The following is a 26,832-nucleotide window of genomic DNA, read 5'->3' as shown; positions in this document are numbered from 1 at the left end:
GTTGCTTCACAAAGTTTGCTACTTGAAATATTTCAGACATTGTAATCATAGTGACTAAAAAGCTGCAACCGGAACTAGCATCCATTCTTACAAAATTGTTCAATTGTTGCTTCAAGGAGAAATGCTTTTCAACATCTGGAAAAACTTCGTCAGTCATGCTAGTGTTTAAAAATACTGAACAACAGTCGTCTGCATATCAGTACAGACCAATCGGTCTCCTGTGCTTCATGGGTTGTTGGAGTCAGTAGTAAAAGAAGTTGTCAATCGTATCAGCAAAAACAGGATCAGTGAATCTATTGATGAGGATTTGTCCCTTATTTATGGTCAATCTTTTTTTTTTTTTTTTTTTTTTTACACAGTGATCACCACTTATCAAGGCCCGGAAGCCACTCAGGGATAAGGGTTATTGCAAGTAGATTACGTTAGTGTGGAGATTTGATGAAGTGTTTACTTAAGGGGGCGGTTCATTAGGAATTTGTTAACATTGGACTTGAAGACATCCAAGTTGTAGTCCGGTGGGAAGCAGGCAGACAGAACATTTTCATTTTCTTTTCACTTTGTTTTTCCTGGGGATGGGGCATTCTCCTGGATGCCAAACATTCTCCCATTAGTTTAGTTACTCCATCCGAGAGATCGTTTTAAGATCCTAACCATCTCTTAAGTACTATTGTTTGTATTTCTTTTGCACTTGGTTCACCGGGTATATTCGCCAGATAGTTTTTGAAATTCTTTTTCATTATCCCGGTTGCTCCTATAATGACTGGTATGATTGATATCTTCTTAAGTTTCCAGTTTCTTTTCATGTCGTACATAAGTCCTTGGTATTTTTTTATTTTCTCCCTCTCTGCTCTGGTAAGGTCAGCATCATTAGGGGTGCTTACATCAACTAGGGTTGCTACTTTCTCCCTCTTGATCCATATCACTATGTCAGGCTTAATAGTCACATTTTTTAGGTATGTTGCTGTAGGAATTTCGTAGTCATAGTGGATAGTGTATGACTTATTTCCAATTGTTCTTTCTGGTACATGTTCCAAGGATTTGCTATTATATGGGATATTCAGATTTAAGGTTAGTAGGAGAGAATCCCAGCAGAGTGTTGAATTAAGAAAAAATATCTATATATTAATAGAATAGTGTGTATGTGTGTGTGTTATTTATTTTGTGTGTCATGCTTACATCAGAGTGACTGTCGTTTAATTGTTACGGACCTCTGTTTTTGTGATAAATAATTTTACCAAGAATTCTTAAGTTCTGGTTTCGATTATAGCTGATGGCACTCCAGTAATCTATGTTTTTTATAAATAATTTTATCAAGAATTTGAAACAAAAATGTAGTAGGCAAAAAAAAAAAAAATAAATAAATGTTCTGTCAGCAACAGTACAACTTCAAAATAGTCAATATCGCCCACCTCCAGAAGAGAGGGAATTCCTGTCTGTGATAACCGTGGTAAAAGAAGAGACACTCCAATCGCCAGAAACACCCACACACACAGTTTGCAGGACACTGCCGACTCGTCTCTAGCCTCCTGCTTTTATAGTGGCCGGGAATTATCCATTTGCATAATCACATGAGACAGAAACGTGATTTTCCGAGAGTTGCATGGGGTAAATGCTAATAAAAAACCCCGGACGCCATCTTGGAATTCTCTTTTTTCCCCCAACTGGTGACACAACAGACATACCCGAGGTAAGCTCTTTTTCCCCTCATTTTAGTTATTGCTGCTTCTGCTACACTCCCCCCTAATCTCATGATCACAAATGGGGCAGGGGGGCAGTCGTCTCTGTCTGGTACTTCTCCGAAGAACCGGAGGCAGCACTTCCTCCCTGCCATCCTCCTCATCGCCATTATTGCCACCAGTCTGCTCCATAGGCGGTGTTTCACAATCAGGGCAGGGGGGCAGTATTCGTTTCTGTCGGGTACTCCTTCGTAGAGGCAAGACGGGTGGTCCTTCCTCCGCTTCTTCAGTATGTACATTATATGGCTCAAAATCCTCTTCGTTGTCCTGCATCATACTCTCTGTCTTTTCAGAAGACATCATACTGTCTGAGTCTCCCTCTTCCTCCGATGTAACAACATAATGGCGAGGGCGCAAATCCTTCACGTGACAGGGCACACCGTCCACCAAAATTGACTGAGGGCTGATCACCTTGGTCACCTCACCCTTGCCGAACCTCGTGGTACATCGATTTTGCGGTCTTCTGACCCATACGCGATCTCCAACCTGGTAAAAGCTGTTCTTGGAACCTGGGGACGCAGTTGCGAGATTGGTCTCCTTTACTCGAACTTCGTATTGATAAATCCTATTGGCAGGCGCAGTGGAGGGAGATGTGTCGTCTCTTGGTGTGATGTTATACCAGTAGACAGCCTCCTGTATGGGACAACACATTCTAGCCGCTATTCGTTTCACTGTACGATGACATCGCTCCGCTATGCCATTCCCAGCTGGAGCGTATGCACAGCGGAATCGCAAGTAAACTCCCCATTTACATGCAAATGCTTGGAACATATTGCTGCAGAAAGCTGTGTCATTGTCTAAAAGGAGTTCATGCGGCGCGCCACGCTCGAGGAACACTGCCTCCAACTGATGAATCACGCTTGCCGAGTCCTGCCTTGCCAATTTCCTCCAAATGGAGAAACGCGATGGACCACAGTCTGTTAAAGTTAAAAAATGGAAGGTGCCATAATGCGTGATATCCATTCCAATTCTCTGCCAATTCTCGTTAACTTCCAGCTTTCCCTTTTCCCACCTGACTGGCGCTGGGTCAATGGACTGACATTCCTCGCATTTCTGTATGACTGTTCTGACAGTTGCTTTTGTCGTGGTTGGACATCTTCTCCTGACAAAGTAGGTAGTGCGTCGCACCCCCGGATGTCCACTATCTTTGTGAATAGCCATGATTTGACTCTCATCCAGCTCGTCTGTGTGGACCGCGCCTATCACTGGGTCAAGACCGTTTTTCTTTTTCATTGCCTCAAACCACCGCTGTGGCACTCGTGTCAGTCGGTCAGCAATGTTTCGTGCTGATGGAACCAGCGTCACATCCACTGTCAGCCCGTACTCTTTCACGAGCTCCTTAAGAGTGCTTAATCGCCTCCTAATAAGCATCTCGCTTGCTGCTTTGGTGCGTACTCGTGCCTTTCCAGTTAGCGTGTCTGAGACCCAATGGTATACGCAAACAGAATCTGTCTTTATGTGTAGCACCTTGCTCTGCCACTGGAGAGCCAAATTGATGCCTTTCAATACGGCATCCAGTTCAGCCAAGTTGATATGTTGAGAGTCATCTTCAGGTCGCAGCCAACATGCATCTTCCAGCACAGTTTCACACATCTCCAAGGCTGTCCCAATTGCTAGGGAGCTAGCATCGACCCATACATTCAGCTCTTTGCCGTCCACACACCAATTTCCCTGTGCCGGATCGTTCTGCTGTGCAGATTTTAAGGTTTCGAACATCATACGATGTAGTACGGCGTCCCTTGCTTCATCATCCCAGCCCTTCGTTACCGAACTTACTCTCCTTCTGAGTATTCCGCAAGCCACACGAAGCCAACCGCACACCGGAAAGTGCCCGACAAGTCGACCACACAGGGAAAACATTGTTCGTCGCGTAACAATACTGGGAGCCTCCGGAATTGCATTTCCTCGCTTCCACCGCAGTTCATTGCGTTCCATCCTGACTGCCAATCCCAGCACCCGTGCACCGTCCTTCAACTGCTCCGGGTTCTTGCACTCCAACCTGAACTGCGCGAGGTGTTCTCTCACACGGGTCGCGGGCACCACGTCTTCATTGACAAAAATGTCATCAATGTAAGCAGATGCTGCGCGGCTTATAACTTTTCCTGAGATAGTACTTCGCTGACAATTGCTCTCATTATCAAGGGAGCCACATTCAAACCAAACCCCAGACGGGTCAGACAGTATTTTTTCCCATCGATTTCCACAGTCTGGTATGGCCACAGTGTCTCATGGACCCGGACTTGTAGGTATGCTCTTCTGAGGTCCAGTAGAGACACGTTAGCACCTTTTTGTCTCCACTCACGCAGCTTAGCCGCACAAACATCTGCGTTGGCCGTAAATGCGTCTACGTAATGATTTAGCTCCCGGTAGTCCATTACCGGGCGCACTTTGGCTTTGTTCTGCTGTATCACAGCCATCAGGGGAATTAGACCTTTGGGGGGTCCCAATTTATCCCCTGGGTATGGCACGAGCCAACCATTATCTATCCAGGTGTGGAGCTCCTGCGTGTATTCTTCACGAATTTCTGCTGGCACTGGGTACTCCGACACTCGATTATGCAGCCTTTCAGGGGGGTGGTCCACAGACCATTTCCACGATGCGGTCCATGTTCGGTTTTGATGGTCAAAGGTAGCAGTCAAATCTGGTTCATCGATAGAAATGGCTGCGCATTTAATACTTTTCCTGGCGCCCAGCCGCACTGATCCTGTAGGCTTGACAACGACACCTCCTAGAGCTTTTATGGCGTCGATCCCTAGAAGCAAGTCAAATCCCAGTGGCTTGCCATGCACCACCAACACATTGACTCTGGCAGACACACCTTCATCAGTGGATACAGAGACCGTTCCAACACCGCAGCACGCATGGGACATTCCACCAATTGTGTTGACATTTACGTTTGTTTTCTCCAAGACCGGCACCGGTCTGCATGTAAAATTGTCCTGGAGCATCCTGTATCAATAAGCGCCAAACATCGCGTCCCGTCAACATGGATGCTTATCACCGGGAGCGTCGTGTTCACATCTTGGTTGGGAAGGAGACTGGCGCTTATGCGTCCTCCCCTTGCTCGTTTCCCGAGCAGTTCCGAGCCCAGTGTCCACTCTCACCGCAACGGTAACACCGTGTTCCACGTTTTCGATAGTCTCTTGCAAGGTGGCCTTTAACATTGCATTTGAAACAGGTCACGTTAACAGGATTATTCTGGGCCCTGTTGTTGGGTGAGCGTGTGGCCGCAACCACATCCTGATTTTGTTCGCCAGTTGTCGTCAAAATTCTCGCTCTCGACATTAGCTCCCCCATGGTCAGGGCTTTGATGTTCGGCACCTGTTGAAGAGCAATTGAGATGGTGTCAGGGAATCCAGTGACAAAAATTAATTTTGTGAGTCTCTCTGAGCTTTCTCCTGTGAATCCGGCCAATCCAACCAACAGCCTGATTTTGTTGGCGTACACATCCACACGTTCACCAGCCCATCTAACCATAGTTATTTTTCTATATGCTGCAAACGCGTCATCAGTAAATGCCTCCTTTAATCGAGCCTCAATCTGGTTTATTTTCTTTTGATCGTCCTCCTCCATTTCCATGTAGAGGGCCAGTGCATCGCCTTCCAGGTATAAAGGTAGCAGACTCGCTACGTCATCCACCTGCTGAAGTTGTGCGACAAGTCTCACTTTTTTCAGCCACGCTACAACGTCTCCCTCGCCAGAGAACGGCTTGATAATATCACTGCTTATCCGCACCTTCGCCATATTCGGGCCGAAATAGCTTGAAACAAAAATGTAGTAGGCAAAAAAAAAATAAATAAACAAATGTTCTGTCAGCAACAGTACAACTTCAAAATAGTCAATATCGCCCACCTCCAGAAGAGAGGGAATTCCTGTCCGTGATAACCGTGGTAAAAGAAGAGACACTCCAATCGCCAGAAACACCCACACACACAGTTTGCAGGACACTGCCGACTCGTCTCTAGCCTCCTGCTTTTATAGTGGCCGGGAATTATCCATTTGCATAATCACATGAGACAGAAACGTGATTTTCCGAGAGTTGCATGGGGTAAATGCTAATAAAAACCCCCGGACGCCATCTTGGAATTCTCTTTTTTCCCCCAACTGGTGACACAACAGACATACCCGAGGTAAGCTCTTTTTCCCCTCATTTTAGTTATTGCTGCTTCTGCTTCATAAGTTCTGGTTTCGATTACAGCTGATGCACGTTATATGGATATATTTTTTTAATTTTTTTGAAATCGCAATTTTATAATATATAAAAAAATCAATAGAACATTAACTCTATAATAGTATATATATATGAAAACTGCAAGAATTAAAAATCATATTTAAACGTACTTTACAACCGGGCTATGCTTAGCATCTCTGCTAGCTTTTTTTTTTTTTTTTTTTTTTTTTCAGTTTTCACATAAGAGCTACAATAATATCAGAACATCTCTATATACACTGAACATCTACAGAATGCTAACATCAATATATTACATTTGGAGGAGTCCCTTGTAGTCCCACTAGTAAATAAATGAATAAGTGTAAAATTTATCTATCGATCTCTCTATATATCTATAAAAGTGAGAATGTAGGTGTGTGCGAGGACACTTCTCAACCTATATTCTCAACGAATTTTTAATCTACAGACTTGAAATTTGGTATATGGGTTATTCAGACATGTGAAAAACTTTTTAATAGGTTTTCATCTGGAAAAAAGGGGCTTCTAAGGGGTCAAAATTGAAAAAAAAAAAAGTTTTCCACATGTCTGAATATCCTATATACCAAACTTGAAGCCCGTATATCAAAAATTTGTTTAGTATATAGGTTGAGAGTTGTCCTCACCCACACACATTCTCACTTTTATAGATATATAGATAAACATTCTTCTTATTCCATATCAACAATCCTTTACTATTGTATAAGGATTGGTAGCAGAGCTATATGTACAGTCATACATCAAAACATGGTGGCTAGGAAGGCCGAGTGAAGGCTCAAGGCATTTTCTAGAACAGTATAGATGGAGAGGCCCTCATAATTCACGTTGGTCCCTGGTGTGTTTAGGCTCTTCAGGAAGTTGCACATCACAGGGTCTTTTGCTCCACTAGTGTCCATAGAGATCAGTTGAAAGACGAATCTATTAAGGCAGCCGGCATATTTTGATCGTTTGTGGTTCTGTTGCCACAGCTGCATCTCCAGAATATTCATTGCATGCAATATTGCATTTAGGGACATTTCTCTATAAAAGTGGTCCCAAACTTCTAGATTCCCTTGATTTAACATGCAGACAACATGAATTGGAATAAATAAATAAATAGAAGATACCGCTAAGGCTGCTGCAAAGAAAGTGAGTTCCTTCTATTGTGTTAGAAAATTTCTCACACCTGGCAGTATTTTATATTTCTATAAAGCCACCATACACCCATGCATGGTGTATTGTTGTCACATCTGGGCTGGTGCACCAACCACTAGTCTCTTCTTAGGGTACAAAAAAAAGTACTTAATCAAATAGGTACCACATGATCTACCAAGCTTCAGCCCCTGAACCATCATCTCAATATCGAATCCCTGTGTTGGTTTTGCAAATACTTTCATGGAATGTGCTCTGACCAACTTACTGCACTCAACACCACTCCTTAACGTAAATACCTACGACAAACTTGACTAGCAGAAAAATCCCACCCCTTCATTGGAGGTCCCCAGATTATAGAAAAATTTCTATAGCTACCCCCTTCCTCCACACAGATCGCTTACCTTTGAAATTTCATTTCTGCTTCCTGTTTCCTTGATTGTACAAAAATGCAGAAATTTAAGTGTAATGTGAACAAACACCTTGCTGCACAACTTCCCACTTACAATGCCCTCTATAAATCTGCCCCCTAATCACAGAGTAGCTTCTTATTTCTCGGTGGCAATATGACTTGCTTGGAATGAATAGCAAAAAGAAAGGATCTATGACTCAAGAGAGGTTAAGAACAAAAAGGATTAGCACCATCCAGACCTCCGCTGGAAAGATACAGAGAGTACTGAAATTTTGAAATTTCCGGTCACTCAATTTCAGAGAAAGTTAATGGCTATTATCCGTGAGAACTTAATAGTAAACGGCAAAGTGGAAATCGCTGAAAAGCTGGATAAAATTGTCACTCAGATTCCAGAGAACACCATTGTTTTTCCAGTGAATGATCATTCGTAATTACTAGAGCTACGACAAGAGAATATTCTTTTCATTATTTTGACTCTCGAGTATGTTTTTTAGATAGAGTAATGTGGTTCTCGGTTGATTAACTGTGCCGGATATACACTTGAGAATCAAAACAACAATAAGAATATTCTCTTGTCGTAGTCCTAGTAATTATTCATGCAAGTGCTCCAATGAAGTGAACTTTGCTGCTGTCGTCGCCAATGTTAACACAAACAATGAGGTTTGGTTTTGTTGTTTTATGGCATATCAACCTTTTTTCGGATTATTTAATGCTGAATCTGTTAATTTTGGAAGAAGTTTTTATGCCTTAATGTATTTTATATCTTCAAATATTTATTCATGGTGTTAGGTTTGGTTGTTGTGTAGAAGAAAATTGTTTGCTTTTGGCCCTGTAAAATATGATCAGGTTTTTCAAAAGAAAAGCAATAACATCAATGTTTGGTGCATTTTAGATCAGCCAGCCGATATCTTCAGACAGCCAGGTCTGGTAGTATCAAAACAGACAATGAGAGTTGGAAGCCATGTTTAGTCTCAGAAGAGTTTCCGATGGGTAGTTATTCTATACAAGTCCTGGAGAAGATGAGTGCTCAGTAGATGGCAGTTGTGTACAGGTTCCAGAATTTATAATTTTGTAGCCAAAGAGCAAAAGATTCTTCCCATGTTCACATGAAGAAAACATATACCAGGTTGCTAAAAAAAGGTTTAATTTTTATGGAGCAATTCTGGTTTCTGATTGGTTGATAGCAGAACGTGAATTAATTTGATTCGTCAGTTCCTGGCAGCATCGTTTATAAATAGAATCTCCCAACTGTGAGGGACCATATTCCCATTATTAGTCAAAAATATTGCAACATGCTCATACATGCGAAGTCAAATCGGATGCCTACATAAAGATCATACGGCCAGTTCTTGGGATATCTTTTATTAGATAAAATCTGTAATTCTGTTTGTGTGCACATGTCCGGTTAAAAATCAGAAAGTACATGATATACTTACAAACCTTACAGTCATCAGATTCAGTTTGACACTTGATCTTAAAATCAAAACAATTTGGAACAAAAGAAAAATTATAGCCATTCTATCCGGGTCACCATGACCAAATTACTACACGAGAGGTTAGAAAACAAATATTTTAATTCTTATTGGTTGTTGTTCCAGGCAAAAAAACAAACTGAAATTAGATTATACCGTCTGTCAGCTTTTTTGCTTTCTATTATACTGAAACAGTTGCCAGAGGTGAGAGTAAGTGTATATAGAATGAAAGAGGTATGTATGTGTGTGTGTACACACAGAAAGGAAGAAAGAGAGAGTAGGGTAGAAAGAGGAAAGAAGAAAGATAGAGTAGGGTAGAGAGAGGAAGAAAGAAAGAGTAGAGAGAGGAAGGAAGAAAGAGAGTAGAGTAGAGAGAGGGAGGAAGAAAGAGAGTAGAGTAGAGAGAGGAAGGAAGAAAGAGAGTAGAGTAGAGAGAGGAAGGAAGAAAGAGAGTAGAGTAGAGAGAGGAAGGAAGAAAGAGAGTAGAGTAGAGAGAGGAAGAAAGAAAGAGAGTAGGGTAGAGAGAGGAAGGAAGAAAGAGAGTAGGGTAGAGAGAGGAAGGAAGAAAGAGTAGGGTAGAGAGAGGAAGGAAGAAAGAGTAGGGTAGAGAGAGGAAGGAAGAAAGAGTAGGGTAGAGAGAGGAAGGAAGAAAGAGTAGGGTAGAGAGAGGAAGGAAGAAAGAGTAGGGTAGAGAGAGGAAGGAAGAAAGAGTAGGGTAGAGAGAGGAAGGAAGAAAGAGTAGAGAGAGGAAGGAAGAAAGAGTAGGGTAGAGAGAGGAAGGAAGAAAGAGTAGGGTAGAAAGAGGAAGGAAGAAAGAGAGTAGGGTAGAAAGAGGAAGGAAGAAAGAGAGTAGGGTAGAAAGAGGAAGGAAGAAAGAGAGTAGGTAGAGAGAGGAAGGAAGAAAGAGAGTAGGGTAGATAGAGGAAGGAAGAAAGAGAGTAGGGTAGAGAGAGGAAGGAAGAAAGAGTAGGGTAGAAAGAGGAAGGAAGAAAGAGAGTAGGGTAGAAAGAGGAAGGAAGAAAGAGAGTAGGGTAGAAAGAGGAAGGAAGAAAGAGGAAGGAAGAAATAGAGAGTAGAGTAGAGAGAGGAAGGAAGAAAGAGAGAGTAGGGTAAAGAGAGGGCGAGAGATAGAGAGAGATGAGTATAAAGAGGTAGAGGGAGATGGGTATAGGTAGAGAGGGAGCAGAGAGAAAGAGAGGAAGGGACAGAAAGAGAGGGGAAGAGAGAGTGTGGATAAAGAGAGAGTATGGATGCAGATAGTGGCAGAGAGAGAGGGGGTGACATGATGGGTAGAGAGAGGGGGTGACATGATGGGTAGATAGAGAAAGAGATGTTTTAAGAGAAAGATATTACTTACGTGACCGGCAACTTCGGATAATCCCAGCTAGTTCAATATAATTGGTTACTTTAAAAACTGACGTTACAGGATATTCCTCTAAGTTTAACATATTTATCTCATTAAAATTAGATCTGATGGCGGCCGATTTTAGATTTATGTTTGGAAAATTTGTTTTTTGTTTTTTTCGAGTTGTTCATGTCGTACCGTGAATGACAAAAGTTAAATGATTGGAATCTTTTGCACAGAGAAAATACAGTAAAACTTAACGAAAATAAAACATTAAAAGAGTGAAAACAATATTATTGAAGACGTGAATAGCTTATTAAAAATCAAATAAACATTTATTTTTACTAAATATAAACAAAATGAGATGAGAAAGGGTACAGGTTTTTGATGAATGGTTTAAATTATTGCATAAGAAAAACTTAATCTTAACCCCCCCCCCCACACACACATACACACAAAAGAATGCGTAATCGCTTTTGCCATTGTTTTTTAGTGTCGGTATTCACTTATCTATATAAATAAAATAGGTGTGTGTGTGTGTAAATGTTTAATCAATAAACTCAAACTACTGGTTATATAACACTGAAATTAACAGGAAATAGTAATAATACACCAAGGATGGTTTATAATCAGTAATATCTGTTTGGATAAATAAATAACGCATACAAAAGTATTTCTGCAAGTTGAAATGCAAAATGTTCATTTCAATTTGCCGACATATTTCTATTTCTTTTGCACATGCACAAATTCAAAAGTAGCTTGAAGTGGTTTAATTTTAAATCTTTCTCATAATAGCTCAAACGGTAGGGAACGCAGCTGAAGCGCTAAATGTTTTGGTTTCGATTTTAGTTAATGGCATCCAAGTTTTTTTGTTTTTTTTTTTTTACTTTTGAAATCAGTACTGTATATTAGTCACAATATAATATTCAGTAGATAATTGGCTCTGTAATAATAAATACGAAATCTGCATGAATTAAAATACATTTAAGCATATTTTAAAAACCTGCAAGCCCCCCCCCCATGATGGGGGTGCAGAGTTGTTTTCAACTAGAGGATGGAAAGTGAAATGAAGTATGCGTTTAACCATCTATGCATAGATTGAACGATTAAATGCATGCATGAAAAAATAAAATCGAATCTAGAACCTTCTACGAAGTTGTCTACAAAAACATCGGAAAGAAATCTGTTAGATCCAAGATGTTTATAGTATACTGTCACACTAAGCTATGATACATCCATCTCGTAGCCAATCTTATTCCCATCAACTAAAACGATGTACTACCAACTCGGAAAACAAGCAGTTTTATTCACCCTTTCCTTTGTAATAACAGCAACTGGGATAGAACCAGTAATCTCTTGCCATAGAACTTTGAAGAGAATAAAAAATTGATTCAACAGATTTTTCTAGTTAATATTAACTTTAGGGAAACCTTAAACAAAAAATATTTGTCAGTACTATTTCAAAACACATTTCATAAAACCATCAAAAAGTTTCAAAAAAAAAAAAAAAAAAAAAATGTTTTTGCTCACTAGATGGAGACGATTCAACATGTTTTTTTCTTGTTGAAATTTGTTTTTGCGCGTTTTTTAAAATGTTTCACGATGTCAATTCTACTCTAAGTTGATGCCAAAGGACGCTAATATCTTGTCCCACATCCCAAATGAGTGAAATGAGATTAGAAACTCGCTTAGAAAAATGTCTAGAATAAATCCGATGCAGCTAACTCGAATATAAATCTAAGGGAGATAACAAATAATTCTGAACCAACAATAAAATAATTTGCGCGCCCCCCCCTTTTTTTGTTTCTTTCCATACATTCTGAGTGCTACTTTAACAAGATTGTTTTTAGTAATTAAGTATTCAAATCCCCAACATGTAAGAATATGTAGTAAATTAATTACACTAATTACACTAATATATATATATATATATATATATATATATATATATATATATATATATATATATATATATATATATATATGTAGTAAATTAATTAACTAGATGATGTAGTAGTAATGTCACAAACAACCTCATCAAAAGGTGCACTCTCTCTGCTACCGGCGCAGGGAAACTAGAAGACAAAGATATGAAAGATGTAACACGTTTTATAGAGGAGGACGAGATAAGCTACATGAAGCCAAGTGAAGTGACGAGAGTTACTGAACATAAAGAGAGTCAAACTTTAACAGAAAGGACGCAATATTTTGTTCATGCTTGATCAATAAGTTATGATATTCCAAACTCTAAAAGTATTAATTGTTGTGCTTTTAATTCTTAATTTTGGAACAGGGGAAAATCTTTACAATGGGACCTCACGTTTCTGGCAGCCATAGTAATTATTATTGCGTTGGATATTGGTGGGTATACAAGCTAGTTATTTCAGTGAAAAATATTTGATCAGTAGGGTTTGAGCATTGGATCTCTCAGGCAAATCAATCCTGTGCTGAAAGAACAAGTTCAAGGAAAATGACATCAGACGATTGGTTTGAGGATATGAATTTGTCGAAGTGAGCAACCTTGAAACATGTGTTCAGAGATGTTCTAACAAGTGTTGAAATTAATAACGTCATGCGTTTCTAATTAACTCTCTCTCTCTCTCTCTCTCTCTCTCTCTCTCTCTATGCCCCTCCTCTTTTTACCTTTTAGGCTAACTAGATGAACTCGGACGAAAAATCTTCTATAACAATGTGATGAGTTGATTGATATAAGAATTCGTATAAGACAAGGCAATACTTGATCGCGTTGGTGTAAGAAATGTACAAACAACTTTTTATTGCAGCGGCAACCAAAGTGTGGACAGTAAGAATCTAGCCAAAGAAGAGCAACGTATGTTTCGAATTAAGTTTGGAGTAAAAAGGGTTGATATCCAACAATTGTTATTATTGCTACCAGATCAGACTGTTTGAAGATATTGGCTTCCTGACCTAAAATGCACCAAACATTGAAATTTTTTCCCTTTCTCTTTAACTAAAAAAATCGAAAACAAAAAAAAAAAAAAAAACAATTTTCTTCTACAAACCAAATGAAACACCATGAATAAATATTTGAAGATATAAAGAACTTAAAGCATAAATACCTTTAACAAAATGACTGCAGTTGGCATTAAATAACCTGAAAAGTGTTGATATGCCGTAAAGCAAAACGATCAACAATTACTGATTTGATGATATTGTAAAAATGTGCAATGCAAATGCAGCAAGTGTATGTGAGTAGCAGACGTGCAGTGGTGTTGGATGCTTGACCAGAAGAAGAGGAGGGGGCCTGAAAATATTTCTGACCAGCAAGACCACCTAAAAAGATATTCTCTTTGTTTGGAAAATCAGTGAATGGGGAAAGTCCTGCTTGGATGTCTTTGTGGGAAAAACAATATTCAATGTTATTTGCAGGTAAGCTGGGGGTGGGAGTAATGGAGACAGTCTTAGATGTTATCTTAAGTAGATGTGTGGAGCAACTAACCCCGAAGTGGGGGGGGGCCAAACAAACAGTGACCAATAACAAAGAGCCAGAACCAGTCAAGAGTGAAGAGACTCCCTGGAGAGAGGTTAGCCAGTCACCCTCCCACCCCCGAAGAAGAGCTGGGTGGAATTGAATATTTGGAGAGTGGCCAAACAGATTGGATCACTGGGGCTCTCAGCCAAGAGACCTTGTTAGTGAGACTTGTGAAAGATTGGATGCTGCAAGTTTATCTTTCATCCAAATAGATGGGTACCATTTGTAAACTAGAAAAATAAAACATTATTTGTTTATAAACTGGACTTATGCTTTTGATTGGTATAAAAACTCTTCCATGTTGACCGGATGGATTGAAGAGTAACTTTGGTCTGGCACAACGTGGAAGACGATTATGTCTAGTGAATGCACGTGGTGCAGTACTGAGTGCACACATACATCTTCACAATGTGATATCCTACATTTTCTGAGTTTATGCCTTGATATCTAACAATATAATTTAACGTATTAAAATCAAAATGAATTTAATTGTTTTATGCAATAAAGTGTTTTGAAAGGGTACCAAGCGGCATTTTTAGGAGTCCTTCCTAATTGATGTGAACCGATTTCTTTGCAAGTCTGATTATACAACTTTCAACGATAAAAAAAAAAAAAAAGAATTGGAAACAGGATATAGATTTTAATCTTTTTTTTTTTTTTTTTTTTTTTTTTAAATCGCTCCAGACAAGGCATGAAGCCATTATTGCAAAAACAAGAGATGCCTATTGGTCTTAGTCTTGAAAAGCCCAAGGTTATAGGTAGGACGAAAACAGTCTACAGTGAGAGTTTCACACATTTTTAGTTTTAAAAAGAAGCTACTGGAATAGAAAAATATATTACAATGACGTATCAAGACAGTGAATTGATGGATACCAATAAATCAATGATTCAAATGAGCTGGAAAATCGGAGCAGAGAATGTTCAGACAATTCTGAAGAGCACATACCTTAATAGTATTTATAAAAAAAGATTGAAACTAGCAACATTGACATCTATGAAGGAGACGATGCAGAGAAGAAAGTATAGAGACCAATGAAATTACAGAGACGTGTGTACAGCTTATCAAGAACCCTCAAATGGAACGGAAATTCACCGGTTCGCATATAACAACAGTACTCCACTACTACTGACAGTAGATTTGTAGAGACAGAGAGTAGCTCCAGTTGTGAGAAACTATTTAGAGCGATAGAAAGAACCGACTTTCTGAGATGCAGAAAGAGAAATGAATTTACTATAAAATATAATATAAAATCATTTTAAAGTTGTAGAAGAGCAAGTGAAAATTTTTAATGCAATAAAGTGACTCTTTTGAGAATGAAAGTGTCAGAAAGCAAGAAGATCGTGAACAAAGAGAGTTTAGACAGAAGTTAATAATCAGATAAGTAGACAGAAGATATTTAAATTAAAATGAATGTTTTTTTTAAACTACCGTCAATTTCAATACAAGGTAGAGTTTTTTGTCGGCTGGATAATTTGGGGGGCATTTTCATCTGAAAACAATAAAAAGAAAAGAATAAAAAAAGCATTTTAAAAAATAAGTAAAAACTGAATGAAAATAAAAATGTTTCAAAAGAAAATTTTGTAGTTTCTCATTCAAAAATAATGGACGACTCTGACGTCAGTTAATCGGCTGCTATTTTAAAGGGTTACATCTCTATTATATTTCTCTTGGTCTTTTTCTCAAACTACTGAACCGATCTAGATGAAATTTTGTATGGACCTCTGCTATAAGTGTTATGGTATCCGTTCAATGCACAGTTAGGGATTAATAGAGATTAGTGCAAAATTGAGGACAAATTTAACCACATTCAACCATCCGTTTGTCAGAAAGCACCGATTCTAAGTTAACAGACTATAACTTTTGCTTGTTTTCGTTATATTTCGGACCCATTCAAAAAAAAAAAAAAAAAAAAAATACTGATTTTATTAATAAAATTGGAAAAAAAAATATTCTAATAGGAAATTGCTTTTGTAAATGAATCCGAAATATAATGAAACTAGCAGAACCTGTTAACCGGCGTTGCCCGGTGTTAGTATGCCCCCCCCCCACACACACACATTCCTGCGTAAAGAAAATTAAAGTACTTCTGTTGTTATTGCTGTTGCAGCGCAACCACCAACCTCCTCACATTAAGAACGGCTTTCAGAATGGACACCACTATGTTATGAACGGCTTCCGGAATAAACACCCCCTTTTGTGAGTGGGGGTGTGTGGTTGGTCAAAAATTTGCCGAAAATGTAACTTTGTTAATCGATGTCACAATTCCCACGCGCAAATACTATGAACAAACCAAAAAATGTGGTGGTTGCAGTGTCTAATCTGGCGGGCGGGTATAATATTTATGTTGGCAAGACTAGAGTTTAGGTGGAAAATTACTCTCGAACCCTAACACTTCAGTTCAAACGAACTGAATTCCTGTATTCACGTGTGCCTTAACATGTAAACGTTATTGAAGAAAAGGAACACTATAAACAGAATGTTTTATTTAAATAATGAACAATTAATGATTATTTTAAACAATATGTACAGAATTGTATTTATAGTATAAACAATATAAATAGACCAGCCTGTACATTGCAACCAAGTAAACCTATTTAAATTTTATCTTATACAACAAAAACAGAAATTTTATGTATTTTTGAAAGAAATATATTTCACAGCAAATTAATTAGGTTTGTGACGTATTTACGCTTACACATAATTAAAAGGATCTAAATTAAACTCAGGTATTTTTCATATGCATAAAGGCGAACTACAATTGTATTTTGGTTCGTGAGCTAAGTGGGTTTATAAATAGAAGCAAAACATTTAACATTGGTTATTACTCTTGTGAGCCTGCAGGTAAAAAAAGAAGTTAAAAACTTAAGCAACCCCTCAAAAGTACAAATAGCATCTAGTCCCGTGTCGAGCAAACAAACAAAAAAAAAAAGTTACTGGCAGTGTCAAGGCTCGAACGTGGAATGTTAAATGGAAGAGGAGGTGGAGAAAAAGTAAACACATTTGTCGCCTTGGCCACAGTGAAGTTATCACTTTACTGGGCTTTGAAATAATGCCTATAAAACGTATCGCTATGCGTGAATGAATTAGTGACATAAATAAAATGAGTATGGAAATATAACACGACTGATCTCTCTCTCTTTCTGCATCTCTCTATCTGTCCCTCCCTCCCATTCTTTCTCTGTCTGTCTGTCTGTCTCTCTCTCTCTCTCTATATATATATATAGATAGATAGATAGATAGATAGATAGATAGATAGATAGATGTCCCTCCCCCTCTATGTATACATATATTTCCACATATATTTGCGTCCTTGTTATCTTGCTTGCCGGTCAGTGAAACCTGCAAGTTTGTGCTAACATGCCTGGTCGTTTATGCCAAAATGAAAGAGCTCTGTAAGTCAATGTAGTAAACGAAGTGTTATAATTAAGAAATAAAGGAATAAAAAAAAAAACAGTTGGTGTGTTTTACGGTCTAATAATGCGGCCATGTTTGTTACTGTTCAGCATGTTCTTTTATTTATGCAGGTTTTTTTATATTCCGGAATAAGTGATTTTTGAACTCACAGCCAATGAGAATACCCAGAACTGAATTAGGGAGAAATTGTTATTTTTGTAAATGTAAAAGGAAAGATAATAGTTTGTGTATTAGTCTATGAGCCAGTTACCAAGACAGAGTGGTTTATGTGTATAATAGTACTCGGTGTAGACTGGTGGTGGTATTAGTACTTTAGTTTTAAAGAGAAAATTAATAACTACTTCCTTGTAAGAGGTTTGCAATCGTGATGAGGTTTCTCCTAGGATAGAATATTTTATTATAATGAATAAATGTTCTAAAGTTACATAAGATGGTGGATAATAACATAATAAAACTGTATGTAGCCTTTGTTATTGCAAACCTAGTGTAATTTGGTCCAGAGAGGAATTTCTGCAATCAAAATATTACATACAGGATATAAACCTTCAAAAACAGCAGACGATTGACGCCAGAGTCATCCACTTTAGATGAGAAAGTATAAAATTACCAAATTTAAAAAAAAAAAAAGAAAACAGAAATTAACTTTACGGTAAAAGTACAGCACTCGATAATTTGTAAAAACAACCACTCACAAAAAAAAAAAAAAAAAAAACTGTTTAGATCAAACGACATTACAATGTAATTTTTTTTAAACTAGATTTTAACGTGTACAACACGTTTCATTTCACATTTTCTTCATTAAAATCTGTCTTTTTCAACCCTCAATATTAAATGGTGGCCAACTACAGCTGACATTTTGTGGCCACTGTTAATTGTTGAGAGACAAGAAGACAAATTTTATCAAAGAAAACGTCTGAACTAAAAACGTGTTATAAACGTTAAAAAGCAAACCATAAAGGTTGCAGCAAAATGAGAGAAAATGTTCCGTATAGGCAATAAAAATGTTTAGGGTTTTTTTTTTTTTTTTTTTTTTTTTTTTTTTGCACATTATTAAACGAGGAATCATTTTGATTTAAAATCGATTTACGCATGTAAACTTGAGAAAAGCATGCTTGAAATGTGTCAAGATTATCTGAATAAGCCAAATCCCACATTAGATCAAATTCACTCGCCATCATGTTTTGATTTCGCCTATTCATGATAATGCTGACACATTCGAAGCTTGCTTTTCTAAAGTTTGCATGCATAATACTAAATGGATTTTAAATCGAAATAATTCCTTTTTTCATAATATACAAGAAAAACAAGATAAAACCATTTTTAATGCCTATATGGGACTTTTTATCTCATTCAGTTTTTGCGGCGACATTTAATGTTTGTCATATAAATTTGGTGTGTTAGGTAGAGAATTTAATTCTAATGTGTTTGATATAAATTATGTGTTTGTTTTACTTTACGAATTATCAAGTAGTGAGCATTTTGCACAGTTTTATCTAACATTAATATATTTTTTGTCAAATCTGTTAACACTAATTTTAAAGGAATTTTTTTAAATGCTGCTTAGCAATATTTCAATGCAACTTTTTGCATAAAACAATTATATTTAATTTGGCTTTCATAAATTTATAAATCGTATTTCAAACACCGACCAAGGTTTCAAAGTATGAATACTTCATTATCTAAAAAAAAAACAAAAAAAAAACACACACACACACAACCGTATATATAATGTGCGCCGACATTCGGCCTCAACCGCTAATAAAATGGACTATTATCCACAAAAGATTTTTATATCTAACATGAAGAAGAATTTTTTTTTTTTTATCTAAATTTGAGAACGACATATTTATGTTGAAAGTATTTATGTCTTTAAAATATATAAATAATTTATTTCTAAAAAAAAAAAAACAACAAAGAAAAAACCATTGGTTTTAATAATTTTTTAATAAATTTCTAAATTATTATTTACAAGATGCTGCAGCAAAATCCAAACCTAGATAAATGTACGCCAAGATCGACTGACATGAGCAGTCATAATACTGCAATCTGCCGAACAATCTAGAAGGACATCGGTTATACTTTCTTCCACAAATCTCACTGCATACTCATTATAAATGCCTCTAAGGAGCCAAGGAAGGTTATGATAGTGGCTTTTTAACTGAGTTCAAGCACATGTCTGCCAAGATGCTGAGGTTCTCTGATAAAAAGAATTTTGACCAAGCAAAACAATAGGTATATCTACAAAGATAAGGAGATTACGGTCATGAAGCATATAACGTTTTCCTTCTCCATAACGGTTATTGGCATCACCTCCAGTGAGGGGGGCATTATGCCTTCGTTCTTCTTTCAAAAGGGCCTGAGAGGCAGCGCTGAGATCTAACAGAAGATGCTGAGGATTACAGGGAAGTCCCAGATAAGAGATCACTGCCAGACGCCCCCACATCTTTCAGCAGTATTTTTCTCCTGTACATGAACCCAAGATGAACTGGGCGTTACTGCTCAACAATGTTCTTCACCACTTGATGCCAAACTTGAGTAATTGCTTTCTCCTGACTATTTCTTCTGGGGTTTGATCGATGCTAAGCCCAACAAACATGCTCATAACATTTTAGATTCTCTGAAGGCTACCTTCATGGAGTTGTTTGCTGCTATAGACAAGGACATGGTTGCCAATCCATGTAACTAATTTTTCACCCGCCTTGCCAGTAGCATTTACCCATGGCAAGTTAAACTAGCTTCCTCTGTAGGACAAAGATTCATGGAAATATCAAGTTCACAAGCATCTCCCACTCATGTTTATCCCAGTTAAGGGAGATAATGATAATGAGGTTTTAGCAGTTCTTGCAGAGAGGTGTTTACGTCCTACATTCAATGCCTTGTATTTCCAAATGATCACCCATCTATTACTGCCCAGGTTCAATGTTGTTCAACTTCAGTAATTTAACGAGAACTGATATTACGTTATCCCCACCAGCAGCAGTTACATGAAAAAATAATGTAGTTTCTAACTCTTGCTAAATAAAATGTTTGTTCTCTGCATTTCCAACTTTTGTTCATCTTCTTTTGTCAAGTGTTGGATTTTACTGTAACATTCTGTAATTATATTATTTTATTGAACACTCGAAATGGTAAAAGAACATCTCACGACAATGGATATTTTTTTAATCTGACTGCTGTAAATAAATGGTTCAGTATGGAAGGGAAATAAGTGTCCGTAATATGCTACAAGGGAAATGACCTCAACTTTTATTAAAAAAAAAAGTGGTTAGAGTTATTTCCTTTGTGCATTTTACGAACTGGTTATATTTCCATTTTGTTTTGCATTATTTATTTTCAGCAGCCATATTGAAAGTAATGAGATGGCTTTTCTATCATTTTTTCATATCTAATTCAAATTGCTATTTAACTACAATTTCAAAATGTAATAGTTTAATGGTTTTATGCAATAAGTTATTTTGAAACTGAGCAAAGTAACATTTTTTAAAGCTTCGCCTAAAGTTAAATGTTAACCCAAACAAAAGAAAGAAAAAGAACAAAATATCTGGATCAAAATAAAAGTAATTCCAAATGTCATTAAAATTTATGGTCAATTTGTAGATTTCTGCTGATTCACCTTTCACGGATTCATCTTCCTCACAAAAATGAGATTCTACCATGTTTAGGCATGTGATCAGCCTGAAAAACTTTTTAAGCATATGAACACCATGAAAAAATTGGCAGAAAGGAGCAAGAAGCAAAAAAAATTAAAACAAGTATTTTAGAATTTGAAGTGGAGAGATTAGTTTCTCATAAATTTGACATAAAAAAAAAATTACTTTTCATTTTTTTTTTTTTTTGGTACTCAGGTTTACCCCTAACAAGGCACATCGCCACTTGCACATAAGGGGCTACTATTTGGGACCATGCCTAGGAAAGATTAACAAGATGTTGGTTTATGTTACTTTTAAACGTCAGCATATCAATACAGTCAGTGAAGCAGGTAACAAGGGACTTCCAAAGTCTAGCTGTTCAAGGGAAAAACTATTAGAATAGAAGACTTTCTGGCATTTAGTGACCTCAACAGTTAAGGGGTGTGATTTTGTTGCTAAGCAGATTTGTTGGGGATATGTATGTAGATGGGGCACAAGTACAAGGAGTTCATCAGAGCATATTCCATTAAAATATTTGTAAAACCAGCACAGAGATGCAACATTGCGGTGATGGGACAGGGGTTGGAGCCGAGTTGACAAAATGGGACTTATCAGATTGAAAACTCTTTTCTGAACCCTATCCAAGAGGGTCCTGCTAGTGGTAAATGCATCAGCCCAGATGTGGCAACAATAGTCCATGCATGGGCAAATGGTGACCTTGTAAAGGTATAAGATACTCTCAGGTGTGAGTAGTCTTCTAGCTCGATAGAGGGAAGCCACCGTCTTTGCAGCAGCTTTTGCAATGTCCTCGATGTATTTGTTCCAGTTCATGAAAAACCTTACATTTAAAATTAAAAAAAAATTAAATTGAAACCCTAAATTTTTCTAAATTTACCCCTGGGTTTATTTATCATGCTTATCCCTTACTTCTGCCTCATAGAGAGCTGGCCACTGGAAAGATACCCATCAAGCGATCACAACTGCAGGACTGATGTGAAATATGATATGGGGACTATGGGCATCAACATGTTCTGAGATAGCCTATCAGCCAACCAATCCAAATAGAGAGGAACCCTGGTCCAACAACTTAAGTCAAGGAAGGATAAGCTGACACAAGTAGGTAGAAAAGCAGGACCCACAAAATGCAATGCAATGATTCCAGCAGATGAAAGCACACCTGTGACCTCCATTATAGAGACAGCCATTCCCACATCAACCTCTACAGCCACAGACATTGACGCTCCAACCAAACAGATAACTGGATGGTAGTCATGGCTAACATTGTCTAACATAGGACTATTGTTCTTTACTTATTACAACCAACAGCTAGTAATATATAATAACACAACTAAACAACTAAAACTAGTGGGGTTGCAGTCATTTTTTGAGATATGTTGATGTGGTATTTGTAAGATATAGGACAAATATTTAAAAAAATTGAATAAAATTCCTGTAGAAATCAACTATTAACATTAATTCTCAATTACAAGAAAAGAAAAAACAAAAATACTTTGTCCAAAAATGTGTTACTTGGAGAGAGATCTATAACATTTGTTAATCCTACCTTGTCTCTTTCTGGAAATGTGTCAAAGACATAACTATTCATTCAAATCTCTTTAAGGAAAGAGAGATCACCAAGATAAAGAGTTATCTCCCTTTTAATGTGTTTCCCTTTAATGCTTCATCGCACATGCATGATTGTGATTGTTGGAGACCAAGTTGGGAAGCACTGCTCTACATTCTTGTTTTGTGCCTTTTTCCCCCATTTATTCATTTGTGTCAGTTTTATTTTTACTTTTATTAAGGTGCACCTATTTTAATATCTAAGAAATAATAATCAAAAATAAAAATCTATGCCAATTATACAAAATAAAGAAATTACAATCATTAAAAAAATAATTTTAATTAAATTAAAAATAATATTTGGTAAATGTTACCTTACGCCACAACAGCACACCGACCATTCTAATTTGGTGTTTTAGGAGTATTCGAGGTCGCTAACAACGAATCTGATAATCAAACCCGCCACAAATTTACCGTTTGCATGATATGAACTCCTAGACCTTGGGACTATTTTGTGCCATTTCACCGCCTTTTTTTTTTCACGGCTGTGTTTTTCTTACATGATATATTCACGTGCGAACGGGCGTAGTGGGGTGTCATATTACATCGTGTAGGAATCTTTCAAATAAGAAAGTTAAAAAAAAAAAATGTGGTAATGTAAACAGTATTTTTGTGGAATGGTAAATGTCAACACATTACTTACGGAAAAACGGTTGATTAAACTGCAGAAGTACCTGTTAATGGAATACCCCCCCCCCGCCCTAAAAAGAACGAAAAACATAAAAAATGTTTGGTGGTTATGTTTTGGTAAACCGCTTGTGAAAACTTTTTTTAGATCAATTAAAAAGCATTAAAACTACGCAAGACAAAAAAAATAAAAATAAACCACATTTTTTTTAAAAACCTTACTTTAAATGACTGCTTAAAAATTCCTACGCAATATTATAAGACATCCTACTATGCCTGTTCGTACGCGAACGTATCATTTAAGAAAAACACTACCGAAGACTGTGAAATGGCACAAAATAGTCTCAAGGTCTAGGGGTTCATACCATGCAAACAGTAAATTTGTGGCAGGTTTGATTATCAGATTCGTTGTCAACGACCTCGAATACCTCTAAAAAAAAAAAAAAAAAAAAAAAAAAAAATTAGAGTGGTCGGTGTTTTGTTGTAGCATAAGGTAACCTAATATTTAAAGAAAATGGCCTTGATAAAATTATAAATATTAAAACAGAAAATTCCAAAGAACTTGTAGTTGTAAAGGAAAAATCTTATATAGTATTAAAAAAAATAACAACTATTTATTTAAATTAATAATTATACTAATTTATTTAGTGTTGATTTCATGTGTTAATTGTACATTACACAAACATATTGCCTTTTTAATAGTTATTTAGTAAACAAAAATAATAATATATGGTAGCATTAGCATCGACTGGCACCATACCAAATTGTTATGAAGGGTCAAAGCAGATGTAATGATTGAGAAGGGAAAGTACTAACCAGACTTCCACTGGATAAATGCAAAAAGGATTGGTACCTTGGAGAGGCTTATTGCTGTCAAAATTCCATTGAAGACCAATGGTCATTGCTAGTAAGAAGCCAATGGCAAGCGGTTGTTGTAATTATGCAAAGTTATTTGCAAAGGTTATCAAAAGAGGTGGAAAGTATTAGAAATCTGAGACGACTTGTTGTCATCCAGACTCCAGGGAACAACATTGGTTGTTGTGAGTGAGTAATCTCTGTTAATGGTTTGTGTGAAAACTTCTAGAAAATACAAATAATAATAATGATACAGTCCTAATGATACAATTTTCTACAGTAAAAAAAATTCTTACAATTGTGGAATTCCATATTTGAAAAATCGAACATAAAATTTTAAATGTGAAAATTAATCATTGGTTACAACTTGTGGAAACCTTTCATGAAAAAGGTTTAAATTTTTCTGGTACTTGTACAGTTTAATCAAGACATTAAAAAACGAAAATATTGAAAAATGGTTATATTGCACATATTCGTTATGGAACGAAGTTCCCCCCCCCCCAAAAAAAAAAATTTCACTTAATTTCATCAAGTATTTTTGCTTTTTTTACAACGAAAAAAAAAAAAAACAATTTATGATACCGAACAAAAGGTTCGATTTTTAGGAAGAAGAACTAGTATTAAAGATGGGGAGGGAGTGTCGGTGCTTTACATTAAGTTATCTCCCCATGGCGTGTTCAACAAATTCCAGGTCCTGGATATGACCTAAAACTATATCCGATGGTGAGGCCCCAGCTTGCGGGCCTTGGGGAGTGTGGAGCCACCCTTTAATTGCCATTGCTCCCAGGTCCACTCTAACCCGGAGTGGTAGTACCTGTTAGGGTCCCAACTATGGGTTGAATAGAATCCGACTTAAAAAAACAAATATACTCCATTAAAAATCGTTTCTCAAAATAACTAGATTCGGCATTAAATAACCTGAAAAAGGTTGATATGCCGTACAACAAAAACAACCAAATCAACAAATTCCATAATGGCTGACTTCAACGCGCTTTCATAAAAACGTGTATTTCTGCTGTAAAAAAAAAAAAAAAAAAAAAAAAAAATACTATTCGATCAAATTAAATTAAATTGGGGAGGGGGGGATCTTCAGTCCAAAACGGTACAATATAACCTTTTTTTTTTTTCGATATTTTCATTTTTGAATGTCTTGATTAAACTACAAATACCATTTTTCTTTTCATAACACAAGATATTTATTTGAATGTAGAGTTTATACTAATGATAATTATGTCAATGTCTTTCAAATAAAATTCAAATTAACCTTTTATAATGAGGAAAAATAAAGGGAATTTTTTTTTAATCCACGAGACAGCAGTCAGCAATAGCTCTGAGCATTATTATTTGCATAAGCGTGTCAGTCTTGTGCCCAGATGTAGTGAGAAGTGTTGATCCATGTTATAAAAAAACAACCACCCGCTCCAGTTTCTAGTCAGCTACAAGTTTGATAGCTTCGCGAAACCAGCATGCGTCCGTCATCAGACCAACCCACAATTGTTATAAAAACAAACGCAAATTACAAAGCTGTTGCGATTGGAAGAAAACATAGGCCACCTGCAACATGTTACCAGCTTGATGACTATTACTCAGAGATACATTTAATGTTCAATCATAAATAGATAACAAGTGTCAAGGTTGAGAAATTATGGTAGAATTTTCACTAAATGCTGTCAGGCCCTGACCAAACTGTTTCTCCTGAATTGGGGTTTCCTCTTCATCAAGAAAAAAAGTAATTTTCTCGACAATAACCCAATTTAATTGTTTTAGAACTGGTTTTAACCGGGAAGGGGGGGGGGGCTGCCACCTAAGCAAGATAGGGAGTTAAACTGCATTAAATAATTGAAGATATATCCCGATGTTCTCAAAATATAATTATCCACTGACACGTGTTTCGTCGTCTACGATTCAGAGTGGCTGAATCTAGCCAGATTCGAAATCAGGACTCCATGGTAAGAAGCCTAAACTCCTACCACTGGACCATTTTGCACGACTGTTTGGATATATCGCAATTTACGTAGATGTTATTTATTTGTTTTTGCGATGCGTTTTAAATGAATTCAATTATTGTACTAAAATGTTCTCTAATGCATAGGGTTTTAAGCAAGTTAAACAGTATTGTGTAAACGAGTGCTTAGTGAAGGTTGTTCAAACGATGTAGAGAAATGGGAACTTTTGCATGACAGTGACATATTAGCAACAGAGAAATGACATCTATCAGCCATTATGTGGACCTCAAATATAAAGAAGTGTTTACGATAACGCAAAAATATATGAACATCGAAACATTTATTGAATAAAAAGATGTATCAAAATATAATTTAATGTATGAATATAATTTTTTTTTCAGTGATGTATCAAAATATAATTTTGTAGCAAAATAGATTTTTAAAAACATGAAACGTTTATAGAGCTTTAAGAATAATTTTTCTTTGTTAGAAATTTCAAAATGCAAGGGCGATAACCGCGTGATTTGCAATCACGCGATTATTTCAACCAATGGCATTGCGTTGTTCAGTTTCTAAGGAGGATTCAGAATTGGCGGGAATTTTGTGTTTCAAAATCAGATTCAACTCGGCGTCGAAAAAGACGGACGCACGTAATCTCGCTCCGTGCCTATTGAACTAAAGACATGGTTCTAAAACAGGATTTCAAGATGACGTCGTGCCAAGCTGACGTGCGTAATCTCGCTCTATGCCTAATGAACTAAGACATGGTTCTACCCCATTTATTTCTCCGCTCTTTAAATGCGGATATTAGCCGGAGGCTAAAATGTTCTACGGATTAATTACTTCATCATCTCTGCCCGCAAAGGGGCATATTATTTTATGATCATCGATCGCAAAGTGCGTTGATCGTATCGACAGTCTGGAAGGATTTCGCGAACCCT

At 37.0% G+C, this 26,832-nt stretch overlaps 1 protein-coding gene across 15 annotated transcripts in view; it reads right to left on the bottom strand.

Annotated features, from left to right (window-relative positions):
- The window catches only part of LOC145241450 (mitogen-activated protein kinase kinase kinase 15-like), a 391,615-nt gene that overhangs the window by 291,428 nt on the left and 73,355 nt on the right, over positions 1-26,832 (bottom strand). For 12 of the 15 annotated variants that reach the window (XM_080104421.1, XM_080104425.1, XM_080104411.1 and 9 more), the window contains one exon: positions 15,226-15,286. The exons of 2 other annotated variants lie outside the window; for them this stretch is intronic. In XM_080104421.1, coding sequence (XP_079960547.1) covers positions 15,226-15,286 — 61 coding nt within the window. Of the gene's footprint in view, positions 1-10,315; positions 10,403-15,225; positions 15,287-26,832 lie in introns of those variants that run through there. One more of the 15 variants, XM_080104413.1, reaches the window with a different exon arrangement.

This window comes from Euprymna scolopes, chromosome 20, assembly GCF_053919585.1.
Source record: "Euprymna scolopes isolate OS-2025 chromosome 20, ASM5391958v1, whole genome shotgun sequence".
NCBI lineage: Eukaryota > Metazoa > Mollusca > Cephalopoda > Sepiida > Sepiolidae > Euprymna > Euprymna scolopes.
Note: the sequence above shows the minus strand (reverse complement) of the source record. Positions and strands in the feature narration are given on the sequence as shown.